This window comes from Epinephelus fuscoguttatus, linkage group LG2 (assembly GCF_011397635.1).
Source record: "Epinephelus fuscoguttatus linkage group LG2, E.fuscoguttatus.final_Chr_v1".
Classification (NCBI taxonomy): domain Eukaryota; kingdom Metazoa; phylum Chordata; class Actinopteri; order Perciformes; family Serranidae; genus Epinephelus; species Epinephelus fuscoguttatus.
In genome coordinates this window covers 31,147,847-31,159,906 of record NC_064753.1, presented here as the reverse complement: position 1 = coordinate 31,159,906, position 12,060 = coordinate 31,147,847, and the positions used below count along the sequence as shown (strand labels likewise).

General features: G+C 41.9%; 1 protein-coding gene across 1 annotated transcript in view; it reads left to right on the top strand.

The window, feature by feature from the left end:
- Positions 1-12,060, top strand: part of lgr4 (leucine-rich repeat containing G protein-coupled receptor 4) — a 38,795-nt gene that overhangs the window by 4,086 nt on the left and 22,649 nt on the right. The window contains exon 2 of the mRNA XM_049595588.1: positions 8,931-9,002. Within this exon, the coding sequence (XP_049451545.1) occupies positions 8,931-9,002 (72 nt within the window). The remainder of the gene's footprint in view (positions 1-8,930; positions 9,003-12,060) is intronic.

Here is a 12,060-nt window from a genome sequence, read left to right as displayed (position 1 = left end):
GATACAAACAGGCACACACACACACACACATAACCGCAGAAACAGACAGCTCCAAGATAGTGTTTTGTAAGTGTAGCAGTGCCCAAAGGTCAAGAGGTCCTTAATACAAGTATGAGTTTTTTACGCTGTTCCTATTGTTACCTTCCTACTGTTGATTTGTGCCTTTGCTTTTGAAAAAAAAAGTCATGGCAAGGGAAGACCACACATTTTGCGATAAATCATATGACGATGTTGGAGTGGACTCTCACCTACAGCCCACAGGGGCTAGAGTTTTGGCATCTGTAATGGAAACAGTCCTGTCACAGAAAAGCAGATGAGAAAAGAGGAGGCCCCTCAGCCAGTAACAAAGAAAACACTCCTATTGAAGGTATGTAGTTTACCTGCCACCGAGCCTCTGCACAGGTTTTTGGTACAGTGTGTGCATTAACTCATGTGCATTTTAAAGGAGCTAGAGGGGGTTGTTACAGCTTACATCTCGGCTGTGTTAGGTCCTTTCATAGCGTGAACACGGTTGAGACTTAGGGAAAGAGGAGGGGTGGCGTCAGGGGTCCTGCACTCTGCTGGTGGAGCTCGCCAGCTTCACCATTGGTGCCCTCAATCCATTTTTAACTGAATGATACTTTTGTTCTTGGTCAGCAGAGGTGAAAGGAGCCAGTCAGAGGTTCCCACTCTCAAACAGGATGACTTGTGGATAGGAGAATATTAACCCTGTCCTCCACTTATACACCTATCCCCTGCCCCCCACCCCACCCCCCATCACTCAATTTCTAACTGCTAATGGTAGCTGGTTTTCTGAATCTTCAGTATTTAGAAATTCAGTGTAACCCCAGGCTGAGTTTGGTAGGAGTTTTAGGCTTGTGACTTAAACGGGGGGTATCATAGCTATGTTTATTAAGCAAGCAAGATCTTTGGACCTGTATGGCCTTGGTCAGATTGCCAGCCCAAATCTGTTTTTTGGCACATCTACTGTAGATTGTATCCAGATTGATTTTAGAAAGTAGGACAGCAAAAAAACACATGAATGTGATGTCTGCAGATTGGATCCAAACACATTTGGAGGTGGTTTTAAGTGTGATTCCAGTTGAATTTCTCCAGATGCGTCTCAGTCTGGACACTCTGGAAGCTCAAATTGGATTTGTCAATGTTAAATTGAGAGAAGTCGAAGTGCTGAGCAAAATCCATGCTGCTTTTAGCAGAGCGTTATGGACAATGACAAGGAGAACCACAGTCCGTGGACAGACATTGTAATAAAATGGAGTGAAGGGCAAGTTCTGTACTGCACCTCGACAGTGTGATTGTTCGTTGGGCAAAATGATGGGCCTCCATTTCTCATACTTTCCCATTGAGAACTGTCTCCTACTGACGCCTACATTGTTAGCAAAGCAACCCATGCAGATAAGTTGGTGATGTCTGGATAAATAAATCCAATCCAATCACTTTCAAGGAACAGTTTACATAGTCTCAAAGACCTGATTTTAGAAACAAATCTGATTTGCCTGCAGTCTGAACATAGTCTAAATTGACTTTTAACAATGGCTGATTGCAGCAAAGTAAAGACTGTGTTGTCTTGGTCTCCAAAGTTGGGCAAGTGGTAGAAGATTTGAAGAAGCTTAGAGTTTCAATATAACAAATATCCTTTGTATGCAATGTTTGTCATGTGGAGAGCATATTGAGGACTTGCGACAACAGTTTTACAGGTCCTTGTTTGACATTAATTCAGGTGGACTGTGATGAACTTTAAGTGTATTGTAGCTTTGGACTGGAGCAGTAGGAACAGCAGCTAATTTTGCATCCCACCATTTGTCCAAAAAATAACTGCTGAACCTCCCATTTTGTTGTTAATGTGGTGTGATAAAGATAAGTTCGTTTTTAACTGTGCACATTTTTTATTACTCATTATAAAAACTCTTTCTGCATCATACACCCTATATCTGAGCATGAAAGAACTGAGCAGAGTAACGCCTGTAATTGTATTGTTCCTGTGTTTTCAGTGTTGCACTGAAAGGTCTGGGAGCATGTTGCAGATTTAGTTTAATTTTAGGTTACACACAACATCTTGAGCATCCTTGATTGTATGTTTTAAGGAAATTATGATGTATTGCACTATTGGCCCATTAGAGATACAATATTTGTCTGGTGGTAGAATTAAAGCTAGTTTTCAGGGTCTGATCCCCCAAAAAATCAAAGCCCACTGTTTCTAAAACGTAGCTTTAAATAAAAGGCAGTTTGGTATGGTATGATCTTTGCAATGCTGTTTATTTTCCAATAAGGTCTAAAAAGTTGAAATCTATCTTGCTAGATTCTGTATTTGTCTCTTTGACGTAGTTGCAGTTAAAGGAACTGCCTTTATTCAGGTATGTTTTCTATGTTACTTTTGTCACCAAATGATTGATCTGACCGTATTTAGAGGCCTTTTTTTTTGCTAAATTTCAGAAGGAGAAATAGAGGCTGAATTTCAGGCTTGATTGAAGGTAATAACTATGTAATTTAAACTTGTGTCTGAAACCGTGTCTTGTTAGTATGTATTCAGTATCAAAATATTCGACCACTCTCGCAGAACATGCATAACTGTCCTTTAACACTTTGTTACCATTGGCTGTGCAGTGAAATCAGCATAGCGACAGCAGCAGCTGTCAGTGCACACTGCATCTATTCACCTGCAGTATTGATGCTTTCTTAGGGGCCGTACACATGCCACGTCTTTTACCGCCTGGAAAATGCGAGGTCTGGGCGCTGTGTGTGACTCTTGTGCCTATTCTGTGCCAACTTTAAAGGGTGCAAAGACAAGTTGCACCTGAAGTTGCTAAGCAACCATCACAAGCACCATATCATAGCCTGCTGCAATGTTTTTTAAATGTGTATTGGGATAACAAGCTCAGGGTAGCCCTGCACTAAAATGAATAACTTTTTCTCCATATTTAGGACAGACTCATATTTACGGAAGAAAGGAAAAATATCTGTCGACCGTGACTGGTTGTTTCCCGCCACATGACATGCTGTTCTGCGTTCCAGAAGTTGAACTCTGTTTATTTCAGTGTGCAGCCATCACACTAGGGTTGTGCCAATGGGCGATCCGATCGTCCATCGGCGATAGAAGAGTTGTTTCACGATGTCTTTTTTAAATGACGATGCAATCGCGAGGTGTGGGGGGGAGACAGTGCGTGTGTGGAGCATGCTGACGAGATCGACGCTGAACGAGGCTGAGTGAGAGGAGACAGAGGGAGGCTGCTTAGTGAGAGAGCGGAGGATGGGGGGGGGTCAACGCCTCCGCCCTCTCGACACAAGCATACTCAGGCGTACTATAAGCAGAGCGGACTCCGCGAGGAATGTCTGCAGTCATTCGGGCTTTCATAGTCGAGCGCACTTCCGCGTTGAAGTTTCCTGTAAAAATGTCCATGAAAAATCCCCGCGATGTGAAAAATACATGCCGAGCAGTCACTGGTGCACGGAGCGGAGTCTGCGCGGTCGTAAAATCTGAGCTTTGCACGCACAGGGCTTGCGGACGTCCACTTTGAGTCCGCGCGGACCTCCGCGGAATCCCTTCCGCCTGAGTATGTTGGGGCCTTAACGCGCATGTCGCGGAGTGGTGAACAAACCAAACAACACAATGTCAGGAGAAATTGAAAAGATATGCCGTCTATGTAAAGTCAACTTGCTAATTAAGGAGCCATTACATGTTCAAGAGTTTTATAAAGCTGCTCAAACGCCAAACAGAGGCTATAAGTGAACGTTTCAGCGGCGACGAGATCGCCCAACTCTACATCACACCCTGAAAAATAGGTGCTCAGGAATGTGTGTGCATTGCCTCTGCATCGCCCTGGCGTTTGAGCCTGGCTGCAGTGTATTGACACTGAAAACAATCGATTTGAGGCCACAAAAAACACGGCATGTGTTCGGCCCCTTAGACATCTGACAGAGTGGTTATACAGGCCAGTGTAAGCAGCTGTATCGTAGGAACAACTCAGAAATACAGCTAAAATGCATGCCATATTGAAAAGTCATCCTAAAAATGTTATCCATGTTAATTTTAAATGCTTCAGGAATTGAACATTTCTTTGCTTGAATTTAGACCTGCTCTGTGTTTGCGCATCTCTCAGACTAGATTTCTGACTGTGAGATTTTTATCAAAAATTAAATTTTTTGATAAATCATTTAATCTTTGTAGCATCAGAAAATAGCGAAAAATATCCATCCCAGTTCCCTGGAGTGTGAAGTGTCTTTAAAGGTTTTGTCAGATAAAGTTTACAGTGGTATAAAGCAGAGAAGGGCAGCTAATTCTCAGAGTATCAAAATAGTGCAGCATTAATTTTCTGGCAGTTGACTAAACAATTAATCGTCTAATTGTTGTAGCTCTAAATCATAAATTTGGCCTTAACAGCAATGTGATAGGCTGAACTTTGCAGACTCTTGTGCTGCTCCTCCAATTTGACCAGATGAAAACACTTGAACCATCTGACTGAGCCATCAACAGACTGTCCTTATTGTCCTGATATCCATTACTAACAAACTGTGACAGAAACCTGAATGAGAACATGTGGCAGATTATCTCTACGAGTGCCATCGGATGTCTCTATGAGAGGATGGACCCTGGTGCATTTTGTGAGGGGTCTGTTAACATCATATAACAGGTCACGTAAAACATTGTTCTGGTCAACAGTTTAACCACCGACAGTGTGCAAGGTCCATCAAACCATGACCAAAGCAACGCGTCTCCTGCTTTGTGCTACGCTACATTACAAGTTAACTGTTGGAGAATGGATCTAGCCAGACATGTGCGGTTACTGTCTGTCTTTATAACAGCACTGCACTGTATGCACTGTATGTTTCACTTTCAAGAGATTTTCTAACTCAAGAGAATATTCCGAAATTAAAATTAAACAAAATGCATTTGCTTAAGGCTTTTGGGTTTTGGGAAATCATTTTCAAATTAGTAAGGTAATACAGGTGCCCTCAGTAGCGGTTGTCTTTTTCTCAGTACCATCACAGCAGTGATGATGCCAGGTTTCCACTCCACATTATACCTTGCATTGTGGCTGAAATGTTTGGTTTTATCAGACCATGGGATCTTTTTTCAAAGCATGTGCTTTTATCTATGGGTGTGCTTGTATTGTCCACTCTGCCACACAGGCTGGATTTGTGAAGTGCTGCACTGATTTGAGCCAATGAACTTTCTGTAGTTGTGTCCCTGTCATTTCTGGCATCTTGGCTACGGCCTCAGTTTAAGTCCTCTCCTAGTTTTTTGGTTTAGTCAGGTGACTAGCTCTAGTAAGATTGTGGGAAACTTATAAAGCCTTTTGTGCTCTTTAGAAAGTTTCCCAACAAGCACTTGTTAAAGCGAGATAGTGAAAGCAGCACAGCAGTTACACTCAGTAGTTATTAGGTGTAAATCAGTAAAAACTAGGCTCCTGTGGTTATTTAGTAACTCGTATTCTGTACTTGGTAAACACACTGTAGCCAGGGCAGAACTTAGAAACAGCAGGTGCAACTGGCTGCAGATCTGTGCTTCATTTCCGTGTTTAAGTGCTGTAGACAGTTGCTATATGCACCCTCTTTGGTTAATGGTAATGTTTTATAGTAAAATTTCATCCAATTCATCCAGTTTTTCATGCATCTTAAAAATGCTTCAGGAAGAATTTGTTTGTTGTCTGTTAATCAGAGGCAGCACATGCGTTCAGTCGCGACTGAAACCTCTGTATGCATTTGGTTGTAGTGTACGCAGTGTTCGTCTCAATCATTCTGAGACCCTCTACTGTGAATTGATAGTCTACTTAAAATGCATGATGTCAGTATATGATCACTACACACTGTTAAAAAAATATTAACTGTCATTGGCCCCAGGCTACATGATTGATACACTGCTCCCCAACATTTGTCTCTAGCTTTTTTATTATGCATTCAAAAGCAACATTTCAGTTTATCACACTATAAACTGTGTTTTAATGCTTGTGTCTGTGCTTTAAAAAGTTTGATGTGTAGTGTTTCTGTGTTACACCTGCACATAACAATTGCTATGTTTATCCCTTGCCTCCACACGACTGTGGAGTTATGGACCCCCTAAAACGGAGACCTTTGAAGATGGTGCTAACCCCACTCTACTTTAATAAACCCCAGGGTTGCGTTCAAGCCTTGACGGTCAGAAATGAAGACTTGTGGAAAAGATGACACACCCATGTTCGCTTCCCAAGTGGTTCCTTTCACCCTCAATGTGTCGACCCCAAACATTATAGCTAGGTCTATATTTCTTTTGTGATTTCATCCTTCTTGTGTGGGTAACCTTACTCCTTTCCCATTGCCATGGCTTCCTGTGGTGATGGGTAATGCTCGCGGTACTGCTCTGATATGTCGACGTATTTGCAACGACTCCTGATTAGTTTTTCGCCATCTTGACTGGCATACATACTCATGTTACTTTTAGAAACAGTTCCACCTCGTTGTTAGTACAAGCAAAGAAATCTCTGGTCTTATTCTTCGGTATTTCTGTTGTAGACAGTCTACTTCCTGTCTACACCGGCACCCATGTAAGGAGAAAAACCTGTTTTAAAATGAAATCGTATTGGTGTGGATGTGGCCCGATATAAGGATTGTATTTTTGAAGTAACTGTATTTTAACTATGAGACTTTAGACTATGTTCATGCTTCGCCTCAGCAGCCATTTCCTTTTCTCGAAGCATTTCTGCTACCTTCCTCAGATTCTCTGCTTCCTCTCTGCTAAAATGAAGCCAAATTGCACATGGGATATAAATTTACTGATACCTGTTCGTAGAAGCGTTTAGGCTTGTCACCATTTATCACAGCTGCATTTTTAGTGTCCCCTTCAATCTATCTTAGCAGGGACAGGCCAGGACCTTGATGAGTAAAGCAGCCAGACGCAGAGGGAGGGAGGAAGTGTGATAGAGTCATGCAGGCCTCCCGTACTCCCCAGCCCTGCATGTGGTTCAGACCAGTCAACAGTCTGCGGAAGATTTAGTCAAACGGTTTAAAATGTGGTTAGGGATGTATCCATCTGACCGCCAGTGGTGGCAGATCTGCAGCAGTGGTTGCAGAACACCACCAGAGATGTTGTCTGGGTAGGAAGGAACGATAAGCAGTGGGTGGATGTTGATGGAAGTGTTGTCGTAGCTGCACAGTCTGTATGGTAATTGGATAACCAGGTAAGTGGAGATGGGACACAGGTCGCAGGGATGATGAGGGTTCTGTCAGGGCCCGCCTTTTAAGGCCTCCGTGCATGTGCCTGTGTGTTTGCGTGTGTGTAGTTGGGACTGCAGAGGAAGGGCAATATGATCCTTGTAGGATTCAGGGGCCCACACACAAGGTCCTAGAGAGATCTGGCAGTGAAATATAAGATGGCCAGTCGGAGAGTGAAAAGGGAGGGAGAGGGGCGCAGGGGGGGCGCTTCATTTGTGAATCCCGGATGTTTTTTCAGTCTTGATAAGCGCCATTTCTTTACATTTGTCGTCAAGGGGGGTGGTTTTTCTTTGAAGCGGGTTAGTGGATTCCTAATCAAGATTAGGGATCCAGAGCGGAGCTTGTTCTCACTGTAGGTCTCCTCTGTAGAGCCAAGGCAGTCTTTTGTCCTCCTTCTCACTGTGACAGGCCCTTATGTTGCAGAGCCTGTTGAAAACACTGCTCAACTTTTCTTAAGTTTCAGTAGCACATATGTGTGTGTTTTTTAAATGATGATTATGAAGATGTAAACACATATACTTATATTAGTGTTGGTGGGGAAGCAAATCAAGTCCTGTGTGCATATCTTTCATGCTGCTACATGCCTATCTTTACTTGAAGTTGGTCTGAAAAATGAAGATCCCCGGGGCTAAAGAGAAGGGCTTCTTCAAGCCTTTTTTGGTTGAGGTTACACTCATGCAGGCACACTCAATAGACTTAAATTGCCATAAAGGATGGGTGACACAACTAGCCTATTGTTTGTTTGCATAGTTTACATGTACAGTCAAAAACATCATGTTTAGATCTTCACTCAGGGTTCACTGTTAATGCTTCTATTCACTTGCCTGGTCGGGGAAAGGGGCTCAGAAATCTCCTTACCCAAAGTCAATTTATACGTGCTCTTATACACACTGTTTCATGCATTAGTGGTTATAAAAGAACAACAAAGACTAAAGTTAATTGTCATGTTTAATTTTTATTTTATTTTATCTGCCTTGCTCTCAAACTACTGGCAAACTGTGCAACACAGTTGGAGTTTCACTCACAACTCCTAAAGCCACCCAACTAAACTCCTGGTTTCTGGATAATTTAGATGCTTGCTTGTGCTTCGGCACATGAACTTTGTCTTTATCCGCGGCCATTTTCTCGGGAGTGCCTGATCAGTACTGTGCATTTGCAATTCTTGGCAGAAGGAAGCGGGTTGGCTCACTCTTTAGCTTCTTCCAACATCAGCCCCAGAAAAAAGCAATGCATTTAGTTCTCTTTTTTACTGCTAAATCGGGCAAGTTAGTTGCTCGATTTACTAGCCTAACGTGGCATTTTACTTGCCCAGGGAAATCCTTATTGTTGAGCCTTAAAACTGCATGTATAAATTAGCTGATAAAATGAAGGCTCATGCGCAGATGATTTCATTTTGAGAACCGTGTGTTAACAAAATCTGAGAACATCTTATGTAAATACGTTAAACCTAATTAATTAAACATTTTTCAAAACCAGGGTTAAGAAGGGCTTCACAGCTACAAAAGGCAAGGCAGTGAAAATAATTAAATTGGCGAAATGATTTAAGATTTAGAGACAAAATCGGGGCAAGAACAAATTGAAATTGTACCAATTGATTCGTAGTTGGAAACAGCTTAAAATCCACACAAGATGTTACTATACAACTTTATTGTTTTCTGCTTCCAATATATAAAACCTGTAATTTAAAGGTATCCTTGAATTCTGAGATTTTACTGTGCTTTCTAACTGATTTTTTGTTTCCACAGTGACCTGAGCATGAACAACATCACTGAGCTTCCAGCGTTTGTATTCAAGAACTTCCCCTATCTGGAGGAACTGTGAGTACATGCCCCCTTTTTTTCTCTCGCTAATGATGTATTTACTCTGTACAATGTTGACATGAGGGCTTATGACATGCACCTGGGTATTTGAGTTTGTGCTGCAAAACACACAGTATAGGTGCACAGCATGCCCTCCTTCTCAGCTGAAGAAGATAAGCGCAGCATTACGTGAGGTTACGAATCACTCAGCCATTCACGAGTTGAACAAGGGCGGTTATAGAAGGCGCAGTGAAGCTCAATTAAAAAAGGTGAGGTGAGACAACATGTATTGAAGCTACGATCATGTGACATCCTGTGTGGATTTTTGCTTTTAAGGGATTATCAGGGTGGCAACAGCACATCTGCGCTCTGGGGCTTTGTTGAGTGGCGTACATCTAATCTTAGTGGGTGTTTGTTATTTCTTTACTCTTTAAACACTCCGCTGTCTGGCTCGCTGCTGCTGGGAGTCAGAGATAAAATCTGTCTACCTGATATCAGGTAACATGCAGCCCTGAGAAAGCAAAATGACCAGTGAGTGAACACACTCCAGCGGTTCCAGCTCCACTTGGCCTTTTGCGGTCGTGTTTTTTTTTTTTTTTTCTTTTTTTTTTCTTTCAGCTCTCGTGCATCTTTCAGCCGGCCGAGTCTTCACCCTCTTCTTTTCCATACGCCACTCCAATCTGCTTTGTCGAAAGGCAATTTACTTTTCATCGCATTGTGCGGAGGAATGCAAGGCAGGAAGGAAGAGGGCAAAACAATGGTTTCCATGGCAACAAGACCGAAAAAAAAATAACCCACCCGATCTTTGCCGCTACTTCTTCTCATCTGAGGTCATCATAATGGATGGACTGTCGTCGGGGTGTCATTGATTGACATATACCCTTAGTTCATAATGTGTGTTTGTTTAACCTTCTTTCTGGGAACAAATCTGCAGGCTTGTCTCAGTGAACTTTGGTGGATGACTTCTTCGCTCCGGGGCTGCAGCAGTGTCAGTGAACCAGAGCATGGGCCCTGAGGGCAAAGACAGGGGGAGAAAGAATTGACAGAGAAAGAGATCAGGGAGAGAAAAGAGAGCGGGACATCCTCCTACAGGACAGGAGCGGAGACGAGGGAGGAATATTCCCTCCTTCGTAGTCACGCAATCTCCTCTGCTCTCCCTCTTTCTTGCCAAAGGCACCACAAAGCTCAGCAGACGTGATGACAGGTATTCTCTGTCTCCTTTGCAGTTTGTTTATAGTCTTGGAATATCCTGTGACCGATAGGCTCTCTATGTCTTAAGTGAATTGTCGCGCTGACAACTGGTTCAGCCTGTTATTGATAGGTTGCAGTTTGTCAATGAAATAATATGAAGTTATTTTATCATTTTATTTTTTATCGTCTTTTTGTTTGTGTATTGTAAGTGTGTGTTTTCCTCTCTGTTTTTCATGTTTTGTGAAGCACATGGTATTGCGTCGATTTGTATGAAATGTCTGCTAAAAATAAAGCTTGTTTTTCTTTCGTGCTATTTTTAATCTGTCTGGCCAAATGAAATGAGATAAAGTCTGTACCAGTGTAATTTATCTTTTACCTTTTGATAACAACATTGAGGGTTGCCATGGTCATGCAGTTCCTGGAAAAATTATGAGACTAGAAAAACTGTTTTCCAGGTTTAGAAATGGTTTGGAAATAACAGAGTGTTTCAGAAAGGTTTTGAATATATGTTGTTTTGGCTATATTTTAAAATGTGTTCATCAAAATCTCAAAACATGTCCAACATTACGCAAAATACTTGTAGTTCATTCATTTTTCATAACCGCTTATCCTCTTAGGCGTCGCAGAAGGGCTGGAGCCTGTCCCAGCTGACATTAGGCTGTGATAGGCTTGTAGTATTGATTTAAAATCTAGTGCTGGGCAGCATGACTGTTGAAATGTCACCAGTATCACATGATGCACATTGGCGTACGCAGCTAGTTCGTGGTGGGAATGTGTAATGAGGGAGTAAAGTTGGCAAGCGCTAGCAGTTTGCTTATCTGCAAATGCTTGGGAGGTGAGTGTTTAATAATGCACGGCTTCTGAACCGCAAATAAAAGACATGGCTCAATAGAGAGGTAGAAAAAAGGGACAAAAAAGTGAAGACTTTCTGTTGAAACGTCTGTTGTATACTGGTACTGCCATCCAAGCTGGTTGATTAAACTTACTAAAAGGCCATTTGAGAGTGCTGGCGTTTTTCCCTTTTTCGCTGTTTTTGGCCGTGCACCTCACGAGTGTATTTATTTTGAGAGTGCTTGCCTGTTCCTACGTGATTTCAATAGAGAGGTAGACCTTACCTGCGTCGACTCTGCACCAACACCAAAGCATCAAGACAACCAGAAGGTTGCTCATCATCTGCACATATTTCACACCTACTGTAGCCAGGCCAGATGAAGTCAATGCTTCTACCAGAATGTCAAGCATCAGTTGATCCACTGATCGAGTCCATTGCTGCATCCCATGATCTGCCTACTTTGTTTTAACTACTTGAATAAAGTCATGGAAATGGGGTGAAATATTATAGAAAAGTTACAGAAAACTTTTGAAAATTCGTTGATAAAAATGTGTGGGAACCCTGAATATGGTAACAATAACTATATTCAAATATAGCAGGGAATGAGATCTTTTTGAGTGATGGCTCACATTGGAATTGTTTGTCCTGATTAATTATACTACAGTCAGTTGAAGGGGAACTCTAGTGTTTCCAGTGAGACACATATTTTGTATTGCTGGAAACAATACACAATATGAGCATTGTTTCCTTACTGTGGAGAGATGATGTCGTACACATCAGAGATTTTATTCCCCTGAAGTGGCAGATTTTAGCTGCATGATTATCATGGCCAAAAGAATTCACACTAATGAAATTATTTTTATATCTACACAAAATGAATGATAATAATAATGCTATCAGTCCAACTTATCTTAAACTTTGTCAATTATGTGTTTTATCTCTCTTTTGGTAAATTAATTACACAAAATACGAGTGTAGGAGTGCAGTGGAGAGGGAGACAAGAAATAGAAATTATTAAGTGATGCTGGATTATTTACACAATATTATTATTAT